At 43.2% G+C, this 26400-nt stretch overlaps 1 protein-coding gene across 13 annotated transcripts in view; it reads left to right on the top strand.

Annotated features, from left to right (window-relative positions):
• The window catches only part of ERC1 (ELKS/RAB6-interacting/CAST family member 1), a 393540-nt gene that overhangs the window by 224459 nt on the left and 142681 nt on the right, over positions 1 to 26400 (top strand). For all 13 annotated transcript variants that reach the window (XM_068277245.1, XM_068277243.1, XM_068277242.1 and 10 more), the window contains one exon: positions 12529 to 12664. In XM_068277245.1, coding sequence (XP_068133346.1) covers positions 12529 to 12664 — 136 coding nt within the window. The remainder of the gene's footprint in view (positions 1 to 12528; positions 12665 to 26400) is intronic.

The following is a 26400-nucleotide window of genomic DNA, read 5'->3' as shown; positions in this document are numbered from 1 at the left end:
GCATGAACCGCCTTTTTAAGGTCATGCCACAACATCTCAATAGGATTCAGGTCAGGACTTTGACTAGGCCACTCCAAAGTCTTCATTTTGTTTTTCTTCAGCCATTCAGAGGTGGATTTGCTGGTGTGTTTTGGGTCATTGTGCTGCTGCAGCACCTAAGATCGCTTCAGCTTGAGTTGACGAACAGATGGCCGGACATTCTCCTTCAGGATTTTTTGGCAGACAGTAGAATTCATGGTTCCATTTATCACAGCAAGCCTTCCAGGTCCTGAAGCAGCAAAACAACCCCAGACCATCACACTACCACCACCATATTTTACTGTTGGTATGATGTTCTTTTGCTGAAATGCTGTGTTACTTCTACGCCAGATGTAACGGGACATGCACCTTCCAAAAAGTTCAACTTTTGTCTCGTCGGTCCACAAGGTATTTTCCCAAAAGTCTTGGCAATCATTGAGATGTTTTTTTAGCAAAATTGAGAAGAGCCTTAATGTTCTTTTTGCTTAAAAGTGGTTTGCGCTTTGGATATCTGCCATGCAGACCGTTTTTGCCCAGTCTCTTTCTTATGATGGCGTTGTGAACACTGACCTTAATTGAGGCAAGTGAGGCCTGCAGTTCTTTAGATGTTGTCCTGGGGTCTTTTGTGGCCTCTCGGATGAGTTTTTTCTGTGCTCTTGGGGTAATTTTGGTCGTCCGGCCACTCCTGGGAAGGTTCATCACTGTTCCATGTTTTTGCCATTTGTGGATAATGGCTCTCACTGTGGTTCGCTGGAGTCCCAAAGCTTTAGAAATGGCTTTATAACCTTTACCAGACTGATAGATCTCAATTACAGTACTTTTGTTCCCATTTGTTCCTGAATTTCTTTGGATCTTGGCATGATGTCTAGCTTTTGAGGTGCTTTTGGTCTACTTCTCTGTGTCAGATAGCTCCTATTTCAGTGATTTCTTGATTGAAACAGGTGTGGCAGTAATCAGGCCTGGGGGTGACTACAGAAATTGAACTCAGGTGTGATAAACCACAGTTAAGTTATTTTTTAACAAGGGGGGCAATCACTTTTTTACACAGGGTCTTGTAGATTTGGAGTTTTTTTCTCACTAAATAATAAAAACCATCATTTAAAACTGCATTTTGTGTTCAATTATGTTATCTTTGACTAATTGTTAACGGTTTTTGATGAGCAGAAACATTTAAGTGTGACAAACATGCAAAAGAATAAGAAATCAGGAAGGGGGCAAATAGTTTTTCACACCACTGTATATATGTATTCATGTTTTTTCAGGGAAAAACTTGTTCAGTCCTTTTTACGTTGTGAAGCACTATAAGCGCTTTTATGAGCGCTTTTTAGCCAGACTTGCATTAAAATCGCGATCATGGTAAAATCGCGCAGTAAAAAGCGCTTATAGTGTGTCTGAGCCCTTATGCAGAGAAGGGGAGAAATGGTGAGGAGAGAAAAGCTGAAAGAGAAGGAAAAAGATTAAGTGACAAGACAATATGCTCTGTACAGTACTGCGAAAGATGGCGCTATATAAATCCTATATAATAGGCAAGTTGTTTCTGTGTAGCGGAGTCCGTGTTTTTTGCTACTGCGCATGTGCGCAGCACGGACCCAGCGCCTCACACACAGGAGGACGGGGCCAGGGAGCCAAGCGGGCGGCGTGTGAGCGGATGGCCGGATGTGCGGCGAGTGAGCAGGCGACAGACGCGTGCGGCCGGGTAAGCGGGCGGTGGACACGCGCGAAAAAAAAACAGACCTAGAGGCCGTTTTTAAACCAAGAGTACTTCTGAGCGTTTTTCAAATCAACAATGATTTGAAAAGCGCTTGGCTAATGTTACCCTATGACTGTGTTCTCACAGCAGCGTAGTGATTTTTTCAAAAACGCAAACACACTGCATGTAGCATTTTTTGGAGCGATTCATTCAAAAATCGCGTCACAAAATCGCACTCACAAATTGCTAGTGATTGCTATTGTGATTTTGGCGTGCACTAGTCCAGAAAGAAGAGGTATAGGGAGAAATTGAGAATAGCCTGAGATGGAGCAGAGATCTTATCTGTATTGCAGACCCACATCACACAGAGGCTACTTGCCTGTAATAGGATTCCTGTCCCTGCCAGTCTCATACAAGTCAGAAAGCAGCCCTCCTGGAGTCTAGGGACTGTCAAAAATTTTTCAATTTGTTTTAACACCTTATCCAAACATACAGTCATTATAACAATGGGGAGAGACCAGACAGATTTTTGCCCATGGACCCTCCATGCACAGCTCTGCATCATGCTGCCCTCTAATTGCACTTTTATCAGCTAGCCCAGTGTTTCCCATTGCCTTACAACAAAGTTAAGTTTCCCTAAGCTGGCTGTCAGGATTCTCTTTTCATGGAAGCCTCCTGATGACTCACTGTGTCAACAAACAAAGCTGCAGGGGATTTGCATATGCAGGAGAAAGTCTCCCATCAATCTCTGGGAGCCTTGCCTCTGCAGAGTAAGTCACAGAGGGTGTGGCTTATCAATATAATTGTATATTCTAGTTTATTCACATATTTTTGTACATATATTGTACTGTTTTTGCCTACAATTTTTAACATGGATTGCAATGCTCTGTTTTCATATTCTGAGTTCAGTTCCTCTTTAACCTCCCCGGCGTTCTATTGAGATCGCCAGGGAGGCTGCGGGAGGGTTTTTTTTTCAATTAAAAAAAAAACTATTCCATGCAGCCAACTGAAAGTTGGCTGCATGAAAGCCCACTAGAGGGCGCTCCGGAGGCGTTCTTCCGATCGCCTCCGGCGCCCAGAACAAACAAGGAAGGCCGCAATGAGCAGCCTTCCTTGTTTGGCTTTCCTCATCGCCATGGCGACGAGCGGAGTGACGTCATGGACGTCAGCCGCCTCCGATCCAGCCCTTAGCGCTGGCCGGAACTGATTGGTCCGGCTGCGCAGGGCTCGGGCGGCTGGGGGGACCCTCTTTCGCCGCTGCTCGCGGCGGATCGCCGCAGAGCGGCGGCGATCAGGCAGCACACGCGGCTGGCAAAGTGCCGGCTGCGTGTGCTGCTTTTTGTTTGAAGCAAATCGGCCCAGCAGGGCCTGAGCGGCAGCCTCCGGCGGTGATGGACGAGCTGAGCTCGTCCATACCGCTCAGGAGGTTAAAGAAATAAGATTTTTTTTATCCTTCAACACAAAATTGTATACTATTGCCTTGGTTTCCAGGAAGATTCCTAGTGCTCGATTCACAAAAGTGTGCCAACTCCTAAAAGCTTTGGGCGTCCAAACTAGGGTGCTAAGCAGTTAGCACGTCTAAAGCTTTTATTGATTTATTGATTGCGCGCAAAGTTTAGCACTGCGCGGTGCATGCAAAATGTCGCACCAGGTGCGATGGAACTGTCGCACTGGGTACGCCCAAAACGTCGTACCGGGTGTGCCTGAAACAGCGCACAGTGCAACGTTTTGGGTTTTAGGAGCACCCTTTGTGTCCGTTTCATCGCACCCGGTGCGACGTTTCGCGCGCACCGCACATTGCTAAACTTTGCGTGACAAACTTTGCAAATCCTAAAGGGCTTTAGGCGTGCTAAGGGGCTTTTAGGTGTGTTAACTAAGTTAGCACCCTTTTGTGAATCAAGCCCCTAGAAAGAAAGTGAGACTGCAGACTGAAATTGAACAAAATTTTATGGAATTCAGTTACAGTTGTATGACGACTAGTTCATGTGTTGTATAGATTTTTGTACTAAAGCGGAGTCCCTTTTTTTGGCCTGCCATGTTCACAATTTGCTAAAATCAGGCGTTTGTTTTGTTGTTTCTTAAACCAAGTTGGACCCTCATCATGCCTGGTCTCTCCTGCAAATGTCTGGTCTGGATATTAACACAACATCTGCCAGGCTTGGCCGGGCTTAATTCACTTCCTTATCTCTGTGGTTTTTCCTTTGGCTCTGACTTATGTTCTTTGGTTGTGGCCCAAACCTCATACAGTGATAAAACTCATACTGGGAGTTGAAATGTTTACAGCTACCGACTACATCCTTTCCCTGCTCACTGAAGAGTTTAAAGGGGAGCTGTCACTATCCTTTTAAAGTCCAGGTACATTCTTTTATGCATTTAATAGAACTTTAGTTTAACATTATTTTGCAGTATTTTTTTCTTAAAGGTTGCAGACCTTTAAAGGAAAATACTTGCAAAACCAATTCATAGATCTACATATCCTTGTCAGCAACTTCCTGCAGCCACCGCCTCAGTCTGGTCCACATCTACCCACTCAATACTGACAGACATGATACACTATCAGTCAGCGCACTTCATCCTACTGTGCAGTGACTTACACTCTGCATGCCTATGTGATTATGGGGGTAATGGCTCATTCCACCAGAAAGTGAGCTGACTGTTGTAGGTCGCTGCAGAGGAGAGGAGTTTGAGTTAACGTGAGAATTGCAAAAACGTTATTTTTAATTTAAAATAATAATATAAAAATCAAATCTGTGTCTGAACTTGGACTTTATAGCACTTAAAGAGAAACTGTAACCAAGAATTGAACTTCATCCCAATCAGTAGCTGATACCCCCTTTGGCTCTGTATGGCTGATATTGTGGTGAAACCCCTCCCACAGTGTGATGTCAGGACCATGGTTCTGACATCACACTGTGGGAGCGTTGTTGCACTGTGGGAAATAACAGCTGTTTACAGCTGTTTCCAACTGCCAAAAAAACAAGCAGCATCTCTTTCCAGCGACATCACCTGCCAGCAGTAAAAATGTCACCATGTGATAAATGTCAGAATGTATATCTGGGAGAGGAAAGATTTTACAATGAGCAAACACTAACTAAATAATTTATACATAATTATTGTAAAAATGAAGCACTTTTTTATTACATTATTTTCACTGGAGTTCCTCTTTAAGAAACGTAGTAAGTAAATACAAAATGCAGCTAATAAATCCTAGTTTTATTAAGTAACATAAACTTGAGCATACATTTTTGAAGTTTTTTCCAGTACACAGCCTGCACCAACATATTGTTGATTCTTCCCATTTCTGATCCTGATAACCCACTGCATGGACCTCCAAATTTCCTGTGCACACCCCGAAACCTTGACGTTTCATGATTTGTATTACCACTCTTATGGTGGCCATTCATGGTACAATTTTTTCATCCGATCTTACCATTTCTATGTAGTATAAGGGTAAATTAAGTGAATATACTTGAAGGATAATTTAGGCAGTTCCCTTATATTACATAGAAATGGTAAGATTGGATGAAAAAATGGTACCATGTATGGCCACCATAAGCCTTTGCTAACCATGCCTGCATGCAGCACTCGTTCCCTCTTGCATTGAGCGTAATTCTGAACTGTGGGGTGTTTGAGGGATGTTGAGCACACAACCAGGTTGTGCTGAACATTTAGGGATCTATAGAGCAGTTGTAGCGGAGGAGAGACACTGAGTATCTGCCACTGCCAATGCCTGATTGTACTTCTTGTGTTAGTTCCAGTTGATACTCAAAAAGAAGGTAGAGTCCAAAGAGCCAGCAGTGCAGAAAATGGATAAGGAGAAAAGGCTGGTTAAAGTGAATTGATTCTCACAAAATTGGGTGCTCCTAGAAAACCACTTTTTGTGTGTGCAGGTAAATTTGACCTGCGTTCAAAACCATTTTCTGTAGACGTCTCTTAAATTAGAGTATATTAAATACCCTGTTATGGCTGTTTACTGAGCAGGTTTGGGAAATTGTAAACATTAAGTTCAGGTTTAATACCCCAACTGGAGGAGTTAAAAGCCTACTCTGTGGACAAGTCTTCTTCTACTTGTCTCAGCCTCACCATACTGTTGAGGGTACTAGGGGTTGGAGCACAGACAGAGTTGTCTGAGAGGGTATGCAGCCTGATGCTCTGAATGTCTGTGTTACAGAAAGTGTGTGGTTAAGGGACTATTTTCTGTCCAGATACTTTAAAAATGATACAATTGTTATCAGGTGACAAAGGAAATTGCTCATAGATTCAATACAGGTCTGTCACTAACTGCTTTATGGAATTATGAACATATTTCTGCTTGGAATTAGTCTTTAAGTTGATTCTTTCTTATTTCTTTAGAATAGAATAAGGAAGGGATAGAAACTCACTTGGTTTGTTTGATGAGAAACTGACAGTGCTGTGTGACAGGTGCTCTTGAACAGCCTGACTGAACTGCAGCATCCAGGGTGAGTGAGGTCTCTGCCCCGTCAGCTTGTGCTGAGTCTGTGTTACCTGCACAAAACAGGCGATTGTCCTGGGGATGAATAGGACTGCCCATTGTCTGGGTGAATAGGCCCTGCTTCCCTGGATGGTTCCAAGGCCATCAGCAAAGCTTTTGTGTCCACAGGACCAGGTGACACCCAGACTTCCCCAGCGTCCGGGCTTCTGCCTGCTTTTTGCACTGAGAGCTTATAGATTATAACCCTTTCCATGCTGATTCTTCCTAGGCCGCTTTAGTGGCACAGTTGATATCACAAATTAGATGCTGTATATGGCCAGAAAGATTCTCACGCCTAGAAATGAGCACATGACAAGGGGTATCCACTCTGCATGAGAATTATGCATGCTGCACCACACTACCGATCACACTGAGATTTTGCTCTCTCTCCCTCCCCCATTCCTCTCCCACATACTTTTTAATTGATCAGATGTTTGATTCTGTAACATCAAATGGAAAAACAAATACATGGTTTGATTTCTAGAATGTGAGGGAGGACTAGAGTTATAATAATGAGCAAGCAGTCTATAGACACTGTCCTATCAGTGTGTGGCATGCTCATGACACATTGGGCATGATTCACAAAGCTTTTTCAACTGTTTTCACCTTATCTATGTTACATTTTTAAGAGCAAAAATATAATATAAAGAGAAAATTAATATTAAAATGGAATGAAGCTAATCAGGAACAACTTACTTTGAGTGATTATTTTACTTGTAAATGTGATGAAAGGTTATTTTTATCAATTAGGTAATAAGTCATTTATGAGAAGTTTTGTGAATAGAGCCTACTGCATGTTTTCATTGTGGATGCCTCTCTCAGAAGAATGAGATCTTTCCTTCTCTAGGCGTTTGGGACGAAAAACAACATGAATTTGGATACTATTCTACACGGTTTGTTTTTGGAGCAATGCAGCAGGAAGTGTACCTCCTCTTGCACGCTCTCCGGTTGCAGCAAGTACTCAAACTGTCCCAGAATAAATTTCCAGGTTGTGGGTTGTCAGCCTGTAGACTTTACTCTCATTACGGTTTTAAACATTTTACTTATATAATACCATTGTATAGCTTTTCTTCATTGATTGGTGTATCTTAGCATCTGTGACTCTTTTTTTTCCTCTTCAAATGATCCACAGTCCTCTTTTTCTCCTGGTTTTGTGGAACTGATCGGATGTCCAGCTGTGTGGATGTGGGATTGGGGTTTACAGGGATCTGACTACTATCTTTAGAGTATGTCTTTTTTTGTTTTTTTGTTTTTTTTGCTAGAAAACTTTGATTGTGTGAGCCTGGGTTGCTGTTTTGTTTTGTGTAGGACTCCACTCTCTTCTGTCCCTCAAGCAGTAACAGAAATCTCTACCCAGTTTAGTTCAGCAAGCAATGTTTGTGGTACTCGGATGAAGTTGGAGGGGTTAAATCTGATGGAATTGAATACATTTTATAAACCTCTCTCCAGGTGGAGAGTTGTTTATAAAATTCCAGGTAGAATATTTCTGTTGGGCTGGATTCCCATTTTGATCTGCGTAGGTGACATGGCCCCATTGTTCGCTGCTGCAGAGTAGGATTAGGGTGAAGACACTGACACTGAGGTAGGGGCGGTATTGTCAATAATAATTTTGGGGAATTTGTTGATCAAAAATGTGGTCGTATATGTTGAAATGGAAAATTTCTGTTGCTGGGGTGGGGGAAATGAAGCAATGGCTGCATGATATTGCACTATATCAGGTGGTACACTGCCTCATTTTTTGCAGAAATCTTTCTGGTTGTATTGATCCATGTTTGGCTCCAGACACTGTCCATCAATGTTAGCCAGTGTTATTATGAGCATAATGATCATGCAGTCAGGAGCCAATGAAAGAGTCTCCTGACCTGCTCATAGAGCTCTGTCGTCTTATAGACGGCAGATCGAGTGAACTGCAGCAGGTGCAGAGCAGCGAGATCAGCGGTAGCGGCAAGAGCGCGCAGTGTAGGAAGGTGAAATCTCCGTCCTGTCAGAGTTGCGCAGCCACCTGCAGGATGTAGATTTCTACCAACAAGGTCTGGAAGGCGGTTAAAGCGGTATTGTCACCATAAAAATCAAATTTCAACAGCAACTGGTCTGAGTGTATTAAGTGATAAATTTGCTAATCCTGCATTTAAAACTTGCAAAACGTTTTCTGCTGTTATGGTTTGTAGTTATCACATACTTTAGGAGCACTGGCCCTAGTGCCAAACAAGCCAATGCTGGGAGTTATTTTTATCTATAATATATTCATCCTCTTCCATTTATTTCCCTGCCTAGCTGCTGATCAGAAACACCCCTCTGATTACTTGTGTTTACTAGAAAGGCTGAGGTGACTCAGTGATTGGATGTGTAAATAAAAAAAAAAAAGACAGTGCAGTTGTTAGTATACATCTCAGTGGGAGTGTCTGAAGACTCTGGGAGGAGGGCAGCTAATGAATACACAATGAGTAAGAGAAGGGAGGGGGCAAAACAAGAGTCAGGGAGGATATAATGTCAGCATTAGCTTGGCAAGATGGCCACTGCCTAGAATAGGATTTTCTGCTTTTCCTTTATAAAATTCACAGAAATCATTGTGGATAGCACAATACATCTGTTATGTAAGTAGAAGTAGTATTTATCTACTTATATATGTGTTTTTTATTTCTAGGTTAGCATGGGTGTCTTGTTCTTTAAAGATTGTATGACATGGTTTAACGAAATCTGGAACCCATAGCCAACGGCTGATCGACCAATAAAGCAAGTTGATGGGGTGGGACAAGGGATATGGTCGAGCGGACCTGGGTGTTTTGGCAACCTTATTCTTTCTGTACCTTATCTTCTGCTATCCTCCTCTTCCTTTTGTATCTTCATCCTGCTTTCTTGTTCTTCTTTCTTTTTCGCTTTCCCCATGCTCCATGGAGTCTAGGCTCTATTTGATTGTCGAAAGGTGATTTTCTAATCTTAACAAGTTAAACACCTCACCTGTTTTACGTTTAAACTTGCCATGAAGCACAACGCGAGTATAATGAGGTGGTCTGTTAATTATTGGTATGTTATGGTCACTTCTATGATACGCAGTGCTCTGTGATATTGTCATTTGGATACCAATATCTTTACATATGTACTTACCTAAGATGACGGATGCCTCTGGATTCTGCAGAGGCCTTCCTATGTCCTCCTTTAGACCACCGCCACTAGCCCGGGATCCTTTCGAAATTTGAGTCCATGCTCTCTCTCTCTCTCTCTCTCTCTCTCTCTCTCTCTCTCTCTCTCTCTCTCTCTCTCTCTCTCTCTCTCTCTCTCTCTCTCTCTCTCTCTCTCTCTCTCTCTCTCTCTCTCTCTCTCTCTCTCTCTCTCTCTCTCTCTCCCTCCCACCGGTCCCCCTATCTCTCCCGCTCTCTCTCTCTGTTCCTCACCCTCTATCTCTCCCTCCCTCCTTTTCTCTTCCCCTCTCTTGCTCTTCCCGTCTCGCTTTCTCTCTCCCCCCACTCTCGTTTTCTCTCTCTCCCTCCCCCTCTCTCACTCCACCTCTCATCCCAGATGCTTCCCTCTATTTTTGTCTCTCCTATTCTCTTTTCTATCGTCCCCTACTTTAGTTTTCCTTCTTTTTCTTCATCGTTGACTCTCCCACTCCTGTTCATCTACTCTCTTCTTTCTCTCTCTCTCTCTCTCTCTCTCTCTCTCTCTCTCTCTCTCTCTCTCTCTCTCTAACTACCGTAATTTACTTTGTCACCACCTCTCTTATTGCTCTCTCTTTATTGTTTTTTTTTCTGCCGATCAGCTTGACAATACTCCCCATGTGCTCTCTAAGAATGTATTCCTCTTCATCTATTCCTCTTGTATGTATCTCTTTGGTAGCGTTCTAATTCTCAGCTGCGCTATTCCTGACTCTTTAGGACAGGAGTATTTATGGTCTGTTGCTACATTGGATAAATTAGAGGCCTGCACATCCTGCTTGCCATGTGTTGGGCAGTTAGAGGACACAGGAACTGGTCTTTGTCCAGCGGGGTTGGTTAGAGTATCCGCATCAGCTAAATTTTACTTAGATTGGACCAAAGTCACGGACTGTGTCTTTTGCCCAAACCACACGTCACCTCATCGCCTGACTTTGTGCTCTGTCTGTGTGGTTAAACCCATTAACTCCAAACCTCTTCTACTATAATAGCTGCCATGACATCAAAACTTTAATTATATTTACCAGTCTCACAAATTCCCTTTCATTTTCAGCCAGTCCTTTTTTCCCCTCAGTTGGCTACTTGTCTTTTTTACTTTTTGCATCCCAAAGAAATATATTGACAGTAACCCAGAGCGGAATGTCTACTTGTATCGGAGTGTGATTAATTACATTCACAGATGAAATGAGATTAGAGCTCCAGAAAAGACTCATGAAATTCAACTCTGGAAGCTATGTCATTTGTTTACTTAAACTTGATAAGTGAGTCTTCTGCAGCTAAAAATCCATTAAAAAAATGTTTTGTCACATGAGCTAAAACAGGTTGTGTGATGGGATGAACAGGCTTTGTAGGCAGAGTGCTCAAACGTTACCTTTTCATGTGAAAGAGCTTTCTACAACTAAAAATCCTGTCTTGAAAATGTGACCACATAACCAGAAGCTGCTGTAAGAGATACACAGTCAGGAAGCTGTTGTCTTGGCTGGGTGGAATCAAATTATGAATTTAAGAGGCAGAATCTCAATATTAACTTTTTCTTAAGTCTGATAATGGAAAACACTGCAAAGCCAACTCAAATAACACAGGCAGATCATGTGATGAAAAATTCCAGAATAAGAGGATGACTACAGTGAAAAGGTTATGATTATATTTTTAGTGGTTCCAGAGAGTCCAACAGATGAATTACGGGAAACTGGAACAGAGAACAGAGTTTGAGCTTTTCTATTTGCCAGTGAAGCCATCTATCTACAAATGGGAAGCCTTGAAAGGTTAAATGATTTGCATATTATTCTAAAAGGTGTATATCTATGGTACGAAAAAATCATTTTGACTTGTAGTTTTCACTAAAGGTAATCTCTGACCGTGTACTTTATCATCATGTGCTGAGTGTACTATGTATTGTTTAGGTTTACTTCTGGGGACTTTTTTGTTTTATAAAGGGCACCAGATCTGAGAGATATATGGAGGCTGCCATATCTATTTACTTTTAAATATGCACATTGCCTGGCTGTCCTCTAATACTATTAGCCATAGACCCTGAACAAGCATACAGATCAGATGTTTCTTACCCAAGTCTGTCAAGATTAGCTGCATGCTCTGTTCAGGTTTGCGATTCACACACTGCTGACCAGAAAGATCAGCAGGACTGCCAGGAAACCAGTATTGTTCAATAGAAAATAAATTTGGCAGCCTCCATAGGTCTCTCACCTTGGGTTCCTTCTTTTTTTAAAGGTAAATAATTTGAGGAGCGCATCCAGCAATGCAGTAATCTTTTACCTTCTTGAATTACTTGCTGCACTTCCAATAAAGCCATGCAGTATAAAAATGCGTTTAAACACCCAGCTGACACTTCACTTTCCCTGACCTTGGCCGTGAATTGCCAGAAAGGACCTGGCCACACACCTCCTCCCATAGGACATTGTGAGGAGATAGGAAAATATTGCATTATTAAATCCACCCCGTTCACTGTGCCATAGACAAGAAAGCTACGGCCATGTGATGTTTGCACTTATTATTTTATGGCAGTTATAAAAGTATACTTGATCAGGGATGGGAGGCAAAATCATTGATTCTCTGAAAGTTAACTTTAATATTGAATGATAAAATGGATTGTGTAATAGCAAGTATAGGTTATATACATTTTTAAAGGACATCCGAGGCGGAAAAAAAAAACCTGAGATAAACAATTGTATCCATCCTCTTCCTTCTAAAATTGACTTTTACAGTTATCCCACAGTTTCATTTTATATTTCAATTAACTTTTTAAGCTTTTACTGTTTCATGGCCTTTTCTCAATGAAGCATTAATTGAAGTATGCCAGTGCTAAAATATATGAACTGTTGACCTTTTTTTTCCTCTTTCCTGCTCTTAGAAGCCATTTACTGTCACAAAAGTGTTTTATGGCTGCAATTCCTCATCAGTGAGGGTTACGCTAGAGTCCGACCTGGTCCCGACCCGGGCAGGAACTGCCACTTACATACCTGATTTTTAACTTTTTTTCAGGCAGAGAAAGAAAAAAAGGAACACAGCCTAGTTATTTGTGTACTAGGCACTGTACATACCCATGTCTATCTCATCTTGTCATGTCACCTCATGAGTCCTTTAACAAATCCTGTCCTTTCCTGTAGCATCAATAGCTCATTCTTATTCACCTCCATAATTACTTTTTTTTTCTTTTCCAGGCAAACCAAAGACCAGAGTAAAAAGGTGGCCACTCTGAAGCACAAGGAGCAGGTGGAGAAGAAGAAGAATGCACAGCTGCTGGAGGAAGCGAGGAGGAGAGAGGACAACCTAACTGACAATTCTCAGCAGCTGCAGGTAGGGGGAGCACTTACCTCCGCACTGAGCCTGTGTCTTCTGTCTGATTTGTGCCTGCAGGGATGGAATGAAACTCTGTTGTTTTTAATATTGTTTTATTCCTTCAAAGAGCTCTACATTCGCTCTGCAGGTTATTTTGAAGCAAATTATTTTTTGGATAAGAAAAAATGTTTGTATTGGTATCATTTCCTATCTCCTGTGTGTCTCCTCCTCTAATTTCCTATGTCCAGGATGCCTGTGCTGCAGAACTGGCCATTATGGAATAATGTGCCAGCCTCACACCTTCCCTTCACATAACTGCTTTGCTTGGCATTCTCCATGTAAGAATAAATGCTGCATGCAGCCTGTAGAAGGTGCAGTGAGACGCCTGACAGCATATAAGGAAAATGCACCCGTGCGCCTTAATCTCTATAAATTGCGATTCTCTACATATGTGGATTGTGGGCTGTACTAAGCTTAAAGATCACTGTTTGCAGTCCTCTGTCTTAGTGAATTAGTATTGAGGTTGTTATTCTGCTGCTGTTACATGGTAAATTAGATATGTGGCTAAAGGTGCCCATTAACGGTACAATTTTTTCATCAGATGCGATCTTTTGATGCACTTTTTACAATCGAATTGTACAGAAAACTGCGCAGTGTGTGGTGAAAACTGTTGTAAAATGATTCTATTGTCAGTTGGAACAGAGTTTAATCGACCTGAAAGTGGAATTTTACAATCGTATCTGTAGAGAGAAAATGCCCTAAGAGTAGGTTCACACTTGTTTTAAAAATGTATCCGTGGCTCCATTTTTTGGCCCTGATCAATAACGGAGCCACCCATACCAATGTTAACCACTTCCCGACCGCCTAACGCACAGAGGCGGCCGGGAAGTGGAGCCCTTAAGGACCGGCTCACCCACAGAGGCGGCGGTCCATTTAAGGGCATGGGCGGAGCGATCGCGTCATCCGTGACGCGATCCTCCGCCGGCGCCTGTCACCGCTCGCTCGCCGCAACATCCCGCCGGCTATACGGAAGCGCCGGCGGGATGTTAACCCCGCGATCGCCGCATACAAAGTGTATAATACAGGCTGCCTCCTGCCCTGGTGGTCCCAGTGTCCGAGGGACCACCAGGGCAGGCTGCAGCCACCCTAGTCTGCACCCAAGCACACTGATTTCTCCCCCCCCTGCCCCAGATCGCCCACAGCACCCATCAGACCCCCCCCTGCCCACCCCCCAGACCCCTGTTTGCACCCAATCACCCCCCTAATCACCCATCAATCACTCCCTGTCACTATCTGTCAACGCTATTTTTTTTTATCCCCCCCCCCCTGCTCCCTGCCCCCTCCTGATCACCCCCCACCCCTCAGATTCTCCCCAGACCCCCCCCCCCCCCCAGACCACCCCCCCTGTTTACTGTATGCATCTATCCCCCTGATCACCTGTCAATCACCCGTCAATCACCCGTCAATCACCCGTCAATCACCCCCTGTCACTGCCACCCATCAATCAGCCCCTAACCTGCCCCTTGCGGGCAATCTGATCACCCCCCCACACCAATAGATCGCCCACAGATCCGACATCAGATCACCTCCCAAATCCATTGTTTACATCTATTCTCTCCTCTAAACACCCACTAATTACCCATCAATCACCCATCAATCACCCCCTATCACCACCTGTCACTTTTACCTATCAGATCAGACCCTAATCTGCCCCTTGTGGGCACCCAATCACCCGCCCACACGCTCAGATTGCCCTCTGACCCCCCCCTTATCAATTCACCAGTGCATTAATTACATCTGTTCTTCCCTGTAATAACCCACTGATCACCTGTCAATCACCTGCCAATCACCTATCACCCATCAATCACCCCCTGTCACTGCCACCCAACAATCAGCCCCTAACCTGCCCCTTGCGGGCAAACTGATCACCCACCCACACCAATAGATCGCCCGCAGATCCGACATCAGATCACCACCCAAGCGCAGTGTTTCCATCTATTCTCTACCCTAAACACCCACTAATTACCCATCAATCACCCCCTGTCACTGCTACCTATCAGATTAGACCCCTATCTGCCCCTAGGGCACTCAATCACCCGCCCACACCCTCAGAATGCCCTCAGACCCCAGCCCTGATCACCTCGCCAGTGCATTGCTTGCATCTATTCCCCCCTCTAATCACACCTTGAGACACCCATCAATCACCTCCTGTCACCCCCTAGCACACCTACCCATCAGATCAGGCCCCAATTTGCCCCGTGTGGGCTCCTGATCACTCGGCCAAACCCTCAGACCCCCTTCCGATCACCTCCCCAGTGCATTGATTGCATCTATTTTCCCCTCTAACCACCCCCTGAGACACCCATCAATCACCTCCTGTCACCCCCCTAGCACTCCTATCCATCAGATCAGGCCCAATACAACCTGTCATCTAAAAGGCCACCCTGCTTATGACCGGTTCCACAAAATTCGCCCCCTCATAGACCACCTGTCATCAAAATTTGCAGATGCTTATACCCCTGAACAGTCATTTTGAGACATTTGGTTTCCAGACTACTCACGGTTTTGGGCCTGTAAAATGCCAGGGCGGTATAGGAACCCCACAAGTGACCCCATTTTAGAAAAAAAAGACACCCCAAGGTATTCTGTTAGGTGTATGACGAGTTCATAGAAGATTTTATTTTTTGTCAAAAGTTAGCGGAAATTAATTTTTATTGGTTTTTTTTCACAAAGTGTCATTTTTCACTAACTTGTGACAAAAAATAAAATCTTCTATGAACTCGCCATACACCTAACGGAATACCTTGGGGTGTCTTCTTTCTAAAATGGGGTCACTTGTGGGGTTCCTATACTGCCCTGGCATTTTAGGGGCCCTAAACCGCGAGGAGTAGTCTAGAAAACAAATGCTTCAAAATGACCTGTGAATAGGACGTTGGGCCCCTTAGCGCACCTAGGCTGCAAAAAAGTGTCACATGTGGTACCGCCGTACTCAGGAAAAGTAGTATAATGTGTTTTGGGGTGTATTTTTACACATACCCATGCTGGGTGGGAGAAATTTCTATGTAAATGGACAATTGTGTGTAAAAAAATCAAACAATTGTCATTTACAGAGATATTTCTCCCACAGCGTACCACATGTGTGGCACTTTTTTACACCCTAAGTACGCTAAGGGGCCCAAAGTCCAATGAGTACCTTTAGGATTTCACAGGTCATTTTGCGACATTTGGTTTCAAGACTACTCCTCGCGGTTTAGGGCCCCTAAAATGCCAGGGCAGTATAGGAACCCCACAAATGACCCCATTCTAGAAAGAAGACACCCAAAGGTATTCCGTACGGAGTATGGTGAGTTCATAGAAGATTTTATTTTTTGTCACAAGTTAGCGGAAAATGACACTTTGTGAAAAAAAACTATTAAAATCAATTTCCGCTAACTTGTGACAAAAAAATAAAAACTTCTATGAACTCACCATACTCCTAACGGAATACCTTGGGGTGTCTTCTTTCTAAAATGGGGTCATTAGTGGGGTTCCTATACTGCCCTGGCATTTTAGGGGCCCTAAACCGTGAGGAGTAGTCTTGAAACAAAAATGACCTGTGAAATCCTAAAGGTACTCATTGGACTTTGGGCCCCTTAGTGCAGTTAGGGTGCAAAAAAGTGCCACACATGTGGTATCGCCGTACTCGGGAGAAGTAGTACAATGTGTTTTAAGGTGTATTTTTACACATACCCATGCTGGGTGGGAGAAATACCTCTGTAAATGACAATCTTTTGATTTTTTTTACACACAATTGTCCATTTACAGAGGTATTTCTCCCACCCAGCATGGGTATGTGTAAAAATACACCCCAAAACACATTGTACTACTTCTCCCGAGTATGGCGATACCACATGTGTGGCACTTTTTTGCACCCTAAGTGCGCTAAAGGGCCCAAAGTCCAATGAGTACCTTTAGGATTTCACAGGTCATTTTGAGAAATTTCGTTTCAAGACTACTCCTCACGGTTTAGGGCCCCTAAAATGCCAGGGCAGTATAGGAACCCCACAAATGACCCCATTTTAGAAAGAAAACACCCCAAGGTATTCCGTTAGGAGTATGGTGAGTTCATAGAAGATTTTATTTTTTGTCAAAAGTTAGCGGAAATTGATTTTAATTGTGTTTTTTCACAAAGTGTCATTTTCCGCTAACTTGTGACAAAAAATAAAATCTTCTATGAACTCGCCATACTACTAACGGAATACCTTGGGGTGTCTTCTTTCTAAAATGGGGTCATTTGTGGGGTTCCTATACTGCCCTGGCATTTTAGGGGCCCTAAACCGTGAGGAGTAGTCTTGAAACGAAATTTCTCAAAATGACCTGTGAAATCCTAAAGGTACTCATTGGACTTTGGGCCCTTTAGCGCAGTTAGGGTGCAAAAAAGTGCCTCACATGTGGTATCGCCATACTCAGGAGAAGTAGTATAATGTGTTTTGTGGTGTATTTTTACACATACCCATGCTGAGTGGGAGAAATATCTCTGTAAATGGACAATTGTGTGTAAAAAAAATTAACAAATTGTCATTTACAGAGATATTTCTCCCACCCAGCATGGGTATGTGTAAAAATACACCCCAAAACACATTATACTACTTCTCCTGAGTACGGCAATACCACATGTGTGGCACTTTTTTGCAGCCTAACTGCGCTAAGGGGTCCAAAGTCCAATGAGCACCTTTAGGCTTTACAGGGGTGCTTACAATTTAGCACCCCCCAAAATGTCAGGACAGTAAACACACCCCACAAATGATCCCATTTTGGAAAGTAGACCCTTCAAGGTATTCAGAGAGGGGCATGGTGAGTCCGTGGCAGATTTCATTTTTTTTTGTCGCAAGTTAGAAGAAATGGAAACTTTTTTTTTTTTTTTTTTTTTCTCACAAAGTGTCATTTTCCGCTTACTTGTGACAAAAAATAATATCTTCTATGAACTCACTATGCCTCTCAGTGAATACTTTGGGATGTCTTCTTTCCAAAATGGGGTCATTTGGGGGGTATTTATACTATCCTGGAATTCTAGCCCCTCATGAAACATGACAGGGGGTCAGAAAAGTCAGAGATGCTTGAAAATGGGAAAATTCACTTTTTGCACCATAGTTTGTAAACGCTATAACTTTTACCCAAACCAATAAATATACACTGAATGGGGCTTTTTTTATCAAAAACATGTTTGTCCACATTTTTCGCGCTGCATGTATACAGAAATTTTACTTTATTTGAAAAATGTCAGCACAGAAAGTTAAAAAAATCATTTTTTTGCCAAAATTCATGTCTTTTTTGATGAATATAATAAAAAGTAAAAATCGCAGGAGCCATCAAATAGCACCAAAAGAAAGCTTTATTAGTGACAAGAAAAGGAGCCAAAATTCATTTAGGTGGTAGGTTGTATGAGTGAGCAATAAACCGTGAAAGCTGCAGTGGTCTGAATGGAAAAAAAGTGGCCGGTCCTTAAGGGGTAGAAAGCCCTAGGTCCTCAAGTGGTTAAAAATAGCAGCCTTCACTCACAAAAACCCAAAACAAAACTGTCTGCATTCAGGGGGATCCGTTTCGAAAACCTGAATGGACGATCCGGATTTGCAGCATTTTTACGGACCGCACATGGATCCGGAAACACGGCACACAAAACGGATGGAGATCCACATTGCCTACTGCCTGCTCCTCCCCTTCACGCACCCGTATAGGTGTCCCCCAGGTAGCCTGAGGGGGTAGCAGCCAGGACGGGGGGTAGTGGGTACACCGGCGGGGAGGGGGGGTCACCCCCTCTCAACTGGGTCCCCTCGTCCCCGCTCCCCCTCCAGCTATTTGCGGCAAAAATAAAGAGCGAGCAAGAGGGGAAGTTTACCTTTCTTCTGCTTGCCATATGACTTCTGGCAATGCCTCCCACTAGAGGGCGGCATTGCAGGAAGTCACGGTGTTACTTTTGCCGCAAATAGCTGGAGGGGGAGCGGAGACGGGGGACCCAGGTAAGGGTCCCCTCTCCCCGCCGCTGTGCTCGCTACCCTGTCCTGGCTGTTACCCTCTCAGGCTACCTGGGGGACACCTATTGGGGTCGTTTTTGGGGGGAGGGAAAAAACGCAAATGGGCCAAAAACATGTGTGAACCTAGCCTAAGTGACACATTTATGGGATTAATTACTTTCCAATTACTTACTATTGTAAAAAGTGCATTGAAAGATTACATCTGATGAAAAAAATGTACCATTAAGGGGCACCTTTACACTGCTGTTGAGCATGCCCAAAAGAGTGTCTTATCACAGAACTTGATGCCTCTTGAATGATTGCCGGTGTAGATCAGCGTGTCATGGATCAGATGTGAAGGCCTTGACTAAGCTGAATCCCAGTTGGACGATTGCTCTGGCTTTCAATTTAATTGCTGCAAAGAGACGTACATTGTGGCTGTACAGATGGATTTATAGGTCAGCCAACCAACTCTGGGTTTGGGGTCAGTTCACAGAAAACCTAGTTTTAGACTCTGCTGGTGGTTTGAGGCTTTGGGTGGAATTAATAGTACGATATTATAAGACCTCGGAAAATAAGATCACTGTGTTCCCGTAAAGGACATCAACTATTCCGCTCACATCCCGTGTTCTGGGCTGCCGAAAAGACAAGGGGGAACGTTTTGAGGGAGCAGATTCTGCCGGCATATGACGTTCTTGTGTGTTGGACTGAATAGCCGTTACATAAACTCATAATTACCTATTTATATAAGAAATTTATAACCACTGTCTTAAAGGATCACTGTCCCAAAGTAGATATTTTAGTGTTGGTAGAGCTGTATTGTTTAGCCATGTAAGGAAGCTGTATTACGGTTGCCTGAAAGATTTGTTAATGACAGTTAAGGAATGTTGCTGCATCTAGAAAAAATAAGTATTTTCTGTGTAGAGAGAGAACCCTGTAGCAGAACTACATTAGCAGTCAGCTGAGAATGAGCAGGCCTATTGCCTGATACACGCAATGAGATTTTCTGGCAGATTTACTGCCAGATCTATTATTTCCAACATATCCGTTCTGATTTCCGATCGATTTTCCATAGAAGTGAACGATCGAAAATCAGATCGGACATGTTGGAATTAATTGATCTGGCAGTAAATCTGCCAGAAAATCTGTGTGTACCAGGCATTACAGATAGCTGAAAAGAGGGGGGCACAGGACTGTGCTCACTGTTTTACCTGACGTAATCAGGAACGGTCAACTCTTTGTGTGTAAGTTATCACCAGTCATGTAAATGAGACTGTACCGCATCCAGTATGACTGGACTCAAATCCAGTAATCTATTATGACACAGAATCATTTTACAAGCAATTCTCCAGGCAGGAATAAAAAGTATTTTCTTTCAGTCCACATTTTGCAAACTTGTAAATGAGGTGCAGCATTTGCTGGGGCAATCGGTCAGAGAAGGAGGTAGATGGAGGAGGTGCAGCATTTGCTGTGGCAATCGGTCAGAGGAAGGTGTAGATGGAAGCGGTGCAGCATTTGCTGTGGCAATCGGTCAGAGGAAGGTGTAGATGGAAGCGGTGCAGCATTTGCTGTGGCAATCGGTCAGAGGAAGGTGTAGATGGAAGCGGTGCAGCATTTGCTGTGGCAATCGGTCAGAGGAAGGTGTAGGTGGAAGCGGTGCAGCATTTGCTGTGGCAATCGGTCAGAGGAAGGTGTAGATGGAAGCGGTGCAGCATTTGCTGTCGCAATTGGTCAGAGGAAGAGGTAGATGAAAAGATTTATAAAAACTGGGAGAAAAAAATTGGCTCTTGGGAGCATGCAAAAAACTTTTATTATATCAAAGCTATAAATCTCAGTAACAACACACAATGTAATTCAGTAACAACACACTATATAATACATATAAAAAACTCCTAAAATCAAACCGCCTTGTGTAACAAGACACCCCAGGGAGGCTGCAGTCCTCCATATTGGCAAAAAAAGCGTCCTGGTAATAAAGTGCACTTGATCAAAAACTTCAATCAAAGAGAAAGGTCACTCATGCCAAAAAACAATCTTAATTTGCAAGGTAGCATATGTTGGCAAAGCAGGCTGGTTAAAGCTGGATATAGATGTTTGTAAGGTAGTAGGTTCATGTAGAAGTCCTCCTTTCACATATTCCACAATCTCACTCGCAGATTGTATGTCAGAGGACACAGGCAATTTACGCATGCAGCTGATCAAAGTTCTTATGCATCATCAGAGCAAGAGAATTGCACATGCAAAGCAGAATGTGATAGCCAAGGGACCCAATCGCAGTCCAGAAACATATTTAATAAATAAATCAGAACGTGGGGTATTTTTTGCTCTTTTATATGCTTTCTTGAGCCGTTTATCCTTCTAGCCCCTTTCCTGAAACCGGGCTCGTAGTAATTTTGCCTCTCTTTCAAAATCCTTCTCACTAGAGCAATTGCAGCAAACTCTCAAATACTGTCGCACAGGAATTCTGCGGATAGTGTGTTGTTGGTGATGGCTGACTGCTCTCAGAAAGGAGTTCGTGGCCATCTCTTTGCGTTACCATTGTGTATTGATGTACCCATCTGGATTAATGTTGAGCCTTCAATCCGGAAAAGGTACAGTGAACAGATCACTATTCATCATGAATCTTAAATTGAAATCATTTTGATTTAGTGTAATTACAAAGTCGCTCAACAAATCTGAACCGCCGGTCCAAAACATCAAGATATCGTCTATGTACCTGTGCCACGATACCACGTGGCACAGGTACATGACTAAGGAGTCATTTCCAAAATGTGTCGCTCCCACTCCCCCAGGTACAGGTTCGCCAGCAAAGGAGCACACATGGTGCCTATAGCTGCGCCCTGCACCTGGAGGTAGTGACACCCGTCGAAAACTGGAGGAGTTTATCTTTGAAATATGTTTCTGGACTGCGATTGGGTCCCTTGGCTATCACATTCTGCTTTGCATGTGCAATTCTCTTGCTTATCTGATGATGGATAAGAACTTTGATCAGCTGCATGCATAAATTGCCTGTGTCCTCTGACATACAATCTGCGAGTGAGATTGTGGAATATGTGAAAGGAGGACTTCTACATTAACCTTCTAACTTACAAACATCTATATCCAGCTTTAACCAGCCTGCTTTGCCAACATATGCTACCTTGCAAATTAAGATTGCTTTTTGGCATGAGTGACCTTTCTCTTTGATTTAAATTTTTGATCAAGTGCACTTTATTACCAGGACGCTTTTTTTGCCAATATGGATACGGAGGACTGCAGCCTCCCTGGGGTGTCTATTTTGTTAAATAAGGCGGTTTGATTTTAGGGTTTTTTTATATGTATTATATAGTGTGTTGTTACTGAATTACACTGTGTGTTGTTACTGAGATTTATAGCTTTGATATATATGATAAAAGTTTTTTGCATGCACCCAAGAGCCAATTTTTTCTCCCAGTTTTTATAAATAATTGTTTTTGTTGGCATGGCGCATGCTCTAAACAATGATCTTTGTAGGACTATATATAGGGTAGTGTGTATTTGTGATTTGTTTCACCATACGGCTTTCCTTTTTCTAGTGGTGCTGTAGATGGAAGAGATGCAGCATTTGCTGGGGCCAATCAGTCAGAGAAGGAGGTAGAAGGAGGAGGTGCAGCATGTGCAGGGGCAATCAGAGAAGGAAGTAGATGGAAGCAGTGCAGCATTTGCAGTGGGAATCGGTCAGAGAAGGAGGTTGATGGAAGCAGTGCAGCATTTGCTGTGGCAATCAGTCAGAAAAAAGGGTAGATGGGGAAAGTGCAACATTTGCTGGGGAAATCAGAGAAGAAGTAGATGGAGGAGGTGCAGCATTTGCCATGGCAATCGGTCAGAGAAAGAGGTAGATGGAAGAGATGCAGCATTTGCTGGGGCAATCAGAGGAAGATGGAAGAGATGCAGCATTTGCAGGGGCAATTGGTCAGAAAAGGAGGTAGATGAAAGCGGTGCAGCATTTGCTGTGGCAATTGGTCAGAGGAAGAGGTAGATGGAGGAGGTGCAGCATTCTCAAGGGCAATCAGAGAAGGAGGTAGATGGAGGAGGTGCAGCATTTGCAGGGGCAGTTGGTCAGAGGAAGAGGTAGATGGAGGAGGTGCAGCATTTGCAGGGGCAATCAGAGAAGGAGGTAGAGGGAAGAGGTGCAGCATTTGTAGTGGGAATTGGTCAGAGAAAGAGGTAGATAGAAGCGGTGCAGCATTTGCAGGGGCAATCAGAGAAGGCGGTAGAGGGAAGAGATGCAGCATTTGCAGTGACAATCGGCCAGAGAAAGAGGTAGATGGAGGAGGGTGCAGCATTTGCTGTTTTCAGGACCACACATCAGTTATCACATGCTTGATCTCTTGCAGATTTTGCAGTCTCTGGCCTTAAAGGTCAACTATCACAGTTAACTAAAATTCTGAATGCCACATATATTTCCAGTAACAAGTAGCAAATAGCAATAAGGCTTTTTTTTTTCATCTTTTCATATCCTATGAGAAGAAAATATTACATTTACAAAGAACAGTGTTCACTGTGGGCAGATCCAGCATACAGAAATGATCTTCACTGGCTCTAATACTGTGGCTGGAATCTGTTCAGAATGCTATAAAGCAGAAATATAGCTTCAAATGTGTTTAAATGGATCGTAAGCTGCAGCTCTGTCTGTGTGCCTGATCCCGTGTCTGTCTCTCTCTCTCTCTCTCTCTCTCTCTCTCTCTCTGTCATGCAGTCTAAAGTAAACAGTTAACAGCCAGGTTACAGTTCAGCTCTGCCTCCCCCTCCTCCTGATGCAGACTCAAATTTGTTACAAAACAGCTGGTGAACAAAGCTATTTTTTCACACAGGCTGAGCTGAGAGACCTCGGAAAAGCTTTCTAGTATTGCTGTCTAAAAGCTCTATAGGTACATGGGGTTTACAGAAAAAACAGTTCCTTTGATAGTTGTTCTTTAAGGACCAGAGACTTTTTCCCCTAAAAAAAACAAGCTGTGAACACTGATTAAGGGGGTAAGGACCCGAATCAATTGGCTCCTGATTGGTGCACGTAACTTATGACAACAAAGCGAGTGGGCTGCAGACATGACAAAGCAGCGAGACTGATAAGATCACATGGCGTAAGTAGCTGGGGTCTTCACCGTGACTGGGATAACCCCTTCCAAACAGGGCGTACATTTCAATTGGTAAAGTCTGCAAGAGGTTAAAGTGTACCTGAGCTGGCACAACATAATGACTTAAACTTATACGCAGCCATTTCAGCATAGGACTAAGCTGTGTTTCATTTTTCTTTTTTCTGCTGTAGTGGTTAAGAGTTCAGGTATGCAAATTAATTTTTTTCCAACTGAACCTACACCAACTATAGCATAGCTCTCACTAATAACTAGTTGCAAGCCATACAACTCTCGCCTCTTTTATGAGGGACATACATCTTTCTACCCCTTACAAATTTTCCATGTCGTGGACAAGGTGTTCGTCACCACCTTCGGTTATTAGGAGGAGGTAAGGGTAACTACACCATGCTTGTAGAGGTACTGTAGGTCTACTTGTACAAAAATCTGAAAGCCCATGTTAATAAGGGGTCTTCAGGTGCCTTTCCCCTTCCAGGTAAGTGGCTTAAAGGGGACAATTTTTCACCCAATCCCTATTTATGTCAAAGGGTTAAAAGATTTTATGTGAAATAAAAGTTAACACAAAAATCTTAGAAAAGAATGGAAAGAAATGTATTTTCCATCTGTAGCTTTTTTTTTTTTTCTCCATCTGTTTACTTCCATCTCTCCTGTAACCTTACTTCCTTCTGTATACTACTGTCCTGTGATGTCATCATCTTCTGTATATTTCTGACCTGTGACACCTTGATGCTGGAACCAGTACCTAACCTGTAAATGGTCCTTGGACAAGTCTCTATAACGCTCCAAATGTGTACCACGTGGCCTATTTAAACTTCTAATCTTCTAGACTTCTGTTTTTTGCTGTTCTGTCACATGACCATCCTCACCGCAGCACTGCTGCACCTCTACTGGACTCCACCACAATACAGAAAGGAGACTGGCAAAAACAACTATACATTTTCTGCCTGATCTCAAATTAAGGATCCCACTCAGAAAATATCCTGCACTGTGTGGCTATTCAGGAGATTGGACATAGGTGAACTATGTTTTGGAGATGTGCGTTTCAAGGATCAGACATGGCCACACCATCACATTTACTTCCTGTATTACAAGCAGCTGTCTTACAGAATCCCTTCCCCTGTCCTTTTCAGTCCTGTCTGACGAAGACCACAAACAAGATATAAAGGCCAACTTCAATGTCAACTATTATACTGCAAATAAAGTGTTAAGACTTTGACACACTCTAGGCTTTTATCGTCAGAGACTTGGCTATCTAATGTTTATACTTTTTTATATTTGTGTTCTTTGAAGTCCATAGACTGGTCATTGGCAAACAGAAATACTTTGTAGAAGTAAACTGAGGCGCCAGTAGGATAAAAAAAAAGGTAAAATGTTTAAATATAGAGGAGGGAGAGGTGGACTTACCTCCTCCAAGTAGACGCAAATTAGTAATGATGTTGTATCAACTCTAAGATTCGGTACAATGGGTTTTGCAGGAATGACCCTGCTTCATTAGGAAATAGGGATAGTATACAGCAATGCAGGTCTAGGACTAAGACAAGCGCCTCTGAAATACTTGCCCAATCACTACTGCAGCAGCTAATTTTTCTCATTTCCCTTCCCTGTCCATAGGACAGAACAGGCTACTGGGCAGTAAGTTTAACATCTTATTTGTTTGGGAGTCTGTTGCTTGAGATGATTATAAAAGACTTTCGGAAACCAAGGTCTCATGTGTATTGGATTCTGAATGGAGTATTGTCTATTTGCAGTGCTAGTTTGTTGTGATCTTTAGCCCTGGCTGACCAAGTTATATTTTGTCTAGCTAACTGATTGTTACTAATTACAGAAACATTTTTATTCTTTGCAAAACTACACCGATCGGTGCTCTGCCAGTCTGTGCACCGAAATAAGGTATTGGGATCTACTGAATGAGCACTGTTATTGCCTTAAATTATGCTGATTGATGTGTTTTAAACTGTGAATTAAGCGCTGCTTTAAAATCTGAATTCCTGAAGATACCTAAACATTCCCCAGCGACAGCTTTCCCCGGTTTTCTCTCTCTAGAAAGTGTTTCGTCTCTTGCTGGAAATATTTCAGTAACATCCCCGGAGCTTTTCCTATTAGCGTCTGGTAGAGGGCAGTGACAGAAGGCCCATTCACAGAGACCGAGCTCAAAAGACGGATTAAGGCCTCTGAAAAATGTCTCCAATTAGTCGCTGGGGGCTCTTCGTGCCCTCTCTAAGAGCCTGCGATTTAGGGCCTTGGCCTCTGTCTCTCCGCTTATTGTACTTGGAAGGATGAATCCAGGTCCCGAAGGACGGTGGTTTGGAGAGATGCCACAGAGTGGAGCAAGGGACCTGCAGGCAGCCATCTTGTTCCTCAATGCTGGCTCTCTGCCATGCTGTCCTGCACAAGTTTTGTGGTTTGGGGCCCCTCCAGCTCACCCAGTCTGTTTACATTGGATAAACAAGGTGTTTCTGGAGGTCTGTTGTGTGTGCAGGCTCTGTGCTGAGCTGCACGGGAAGTCGCTTCACTGAACTCGCTCGAAGTCTCATCTTTTACATGCCAGAGTGCAGCGTTCTGAGAGGGACACCCCGGGACCCTGCAGGCTTCTGATATTTGTCTGATTATGTTTCTTACATTCAGGAAAACTATTCTTTTAAGTTTTGCCTTT

This window comes from Hyperolius riggenbachi, chromosome 3 (genome assembly GCF_040937935.1).
Source record: "Hyperolius riggenbachi isolate aHypRig1 chromosome 3, aHypRig1.pri, whole genome shotgun sequence".
NCBI lineage: Eukaryota > Metazoa > Chordata > Amphibia > Anura > Hyperoliidae > Hyperolius > Hyperolius riggenbachi.
This window is presented reverse-complemented; position numbering and strand designations above follow the sequence as displayed.